The 2,500-nt window shown below is 42.4% G+C and overlaps 1 protein-coding gene across 5 annotated transcripts in view; it reads left to right on the forward strand.

Annotated features, from left to right (window-relative positions):
• The window catches only part of ntrk3a (neurotrophic tyrosine kinase, receptor, type 3a), a 198,340-nt gene that overhangs the window by 113,171 nt on the left and 82,669 nt on the right, over positions 1–2,500 (forward strand). For all 5 annotated transcript variants that reach the window (XM_046849856.1, XM_046849857.1, XM_046849858.1 and 2 more), the window contains 2 exons: positions 698–840; positions 996–1,137. In XM_046849856.1, the coding sequence (XP_046705812.1) occupies positions 698–840; positions 996–1,137 (285 nt within the window). The remainder of the gene's footprint in view (positions 1–697; positions 841–995; positions 1,138–2,500) is intronic.

The following is a 2,500-nucleotide window of genomic DNA, read 5'->3' on the forward strand; positions in this document are numbered from 1 at the left end:
TCTCTCTATAACGCCTCTCTAAAAAGTCTCTTTATAAATTCTCTCTAGCGTCTCCCTCTGAAGTCTCTTCCTAAAACCTCCCTCTGGCATTTCTCTTGCTTACATTCTCTCTCTAATATCTCTCTCTGATATCTCTCTGTGTCTCTCTGATATCTCTCTGTGTCTCTCTGATAGCTCTCTGTGTCCCACTCTGATATCTGTCTGTCTCTCTCTGATATCTTTCTGGGTCTCTCTCTGTTTCTCTCTGATGTCTCTCTCTCTCTCTCTCTCTCTCTCTCTCTCTCTCTCTCTGAACTCTCTCTCTCTATGTGTCTCTCTCTGATATCTCTGTCTCTCTCTGACATCTCTGTCTCTCTCTAATATCTCTCTGTCTCTGTTTCTCTCTGATATCTCTCTGTGTCTCTCTCTGACATCTCTCTGTCTCTCTCTGCTATCTCTCTGGGTCTCTCTTTCTGTTTCTCTCTGATATTTCACTGTGTCTCTCCCTCTCTGATATCTCTCTGTGTGTGTCTCTCTCTCTGATATATCTCTGTCTCTCTCTTATATCTCTCTGTCTTTTCCTCTCTGATGTCTCTCTCAGTCTCTTTCTCACTTGTTTTCCATCTGACCTCTCTCTGACTTGTCTTATTGACCTGCCACTCTGGTATCTCTCTCAGACGTCTCCCCTCTGATTTGTATTTTTCTGATGTCTGTGCAGATGTTCCGGAGATCAGCGTGTCACACAGTAACCTGACGGTGAATGAGGGAGATCGTGTCACCATCACGTGTAATGGGTCTGGAGTTCCGGTTCCTGATGTTGACTGGAAGGTGAACTCTCTGCACTCCATCAACACACAACAGGTAAACACTTCGATTAATACCTTTTGTGTGTGTGTGTGTGTGTGTGTGTGTGTGTGTGTGTGTGTGTGTGTGTGTGTGTGTGTTACACGTGTGTGTTACACATAAGTGTGTGTTACACGTGATCATTATTAACATCGCTTTGTTTTTAATTCCAGGCCACTCAGTATCCTCCTCACGTGCACTCGTTGACGTTAACGCTGTTTAACGTGAGTCGGGATGATAATCTGTCCCTGCTGCCCTGCACCACCGAGAACATCGTGGGCAGGAGCAACACGTCCATCCATCTGTCAGTCCAGTGTGAGTCTCCTTCTCCTCTTCCCTCTGCCCTCAAACCTGACCCAGTTCTTCCTTTCTTTCTTTCTTTCTTTCTTTCTTTCTTTCTTTCTTTCTTTCTTTCTTTCTTTCTTTCTTTCTTTCTTTCTTTCTTTCTTTCCATCTGTCTATCTTTTTGAGATGTTTTGTGAGGTGAAGAAATGAAAGATCTTGGTGTTTTTATTAGTAATAATTCTCTTCACGTGTGTACATCGTGGGCAGGAGCGAGGTTTTTATTCGACTTGATCACAGGATTCAGTTACACGGAGACGTGAGATATGCAGAAGTTCTGTGGTTTGTGTGTTTACAGTTCTAGCAGAGAGATTTGCAGATGTTCAGGAAAGAAATTTGATCCATCTTTATCTTCATCCTCTCCATTTCTCCCTCCTCCCATTCTTTATCTTTATCATCTTCTTTATCTCCATTTGCACCCTTTCTATCTCTATTCTTTCTTATTCTTATAATTATCTTCTCCATCTCTGGAAGCTGTAAAAACTCCATATCCCAAATAAGGAGAAGAGTAGAAGAGAAGGATCTTGTGAAGTTTGGAGGTGTGGAGAAAAAAGTCTTTCAGAGTGGATATGAGGATGTGGGAAGACCTGATCTTCCTTCTGATGTATGTCTCAGACGTTGGAGGTGGATGTGGAAGTGTAAAGTGGGTGGATGGTTGTAGATGACGTTGATTACAGACTGTGAGCGTCGGGCTGGTGAAGAGAGGATGAGTGTTACAGTGATGACGTGTTTATGGAGAAAAATGTGTCCATCAGGGACGTTATACATTCAGGACATTTTGTCTTCTCCAAAATCTTATTAATAGACATGCAAATTCAACAATAAGGAAATTCCAGGAGGTGAAATACATCTATCCATCATTTATTAGAGAGAAAGTCTGTCTATCTGTCTATCCATATGCCGGTCTATCTATCTGTCTATCCACCTATCTGTCTATCCACCTATCTGTCTATCTGTTTATCTGTCTATCCACATGCTGTCTATCTGTCTGTCTATCAAACTATTTGTCTATATGTCTATCCACCTGCCTGTCTGTCTATCTTCCTGTCTGTCTCTCTATTTGTCTGTCTGTCTGTCTGTCTGTCTGTCTGTCTGTCTGTCTGTCTGTCCACTTATCTGTCTATCTGTCTAGCCACCTGCCTGTCTGTCTATCTTTCTGTCTGTCTATCTTTCTGTCTGTCTGTCTGTCTGTCTGTCTGTTTTCTGTTTATCCACCTGTCTATCTGTCTGTCTGTCTGTCTATCCACTTGTCTGTCTGTCTGTCTGTTTGTCTCTCTGTCTATCTATCCGTCTTATTTGCTTATGTATATCTGTCTGTCTGTCTGTCTGTCTGTCT

Source organism: Silurus meridionalis, chromosome 5 (genome assembly GCF_014805685.1).
Source record: "Silurus meridionalis isolate SWU-2019-XX chromosome 5, ASM1480568v1, whole genome shotgun sequence".
In the NCBI taxonomy this organism is placed as follows: Eukaryota; Metazoa; Chordata; class Actinopteri; order Siluriformes; family Siluridae; genus Silurus; species Silurus meridionalis.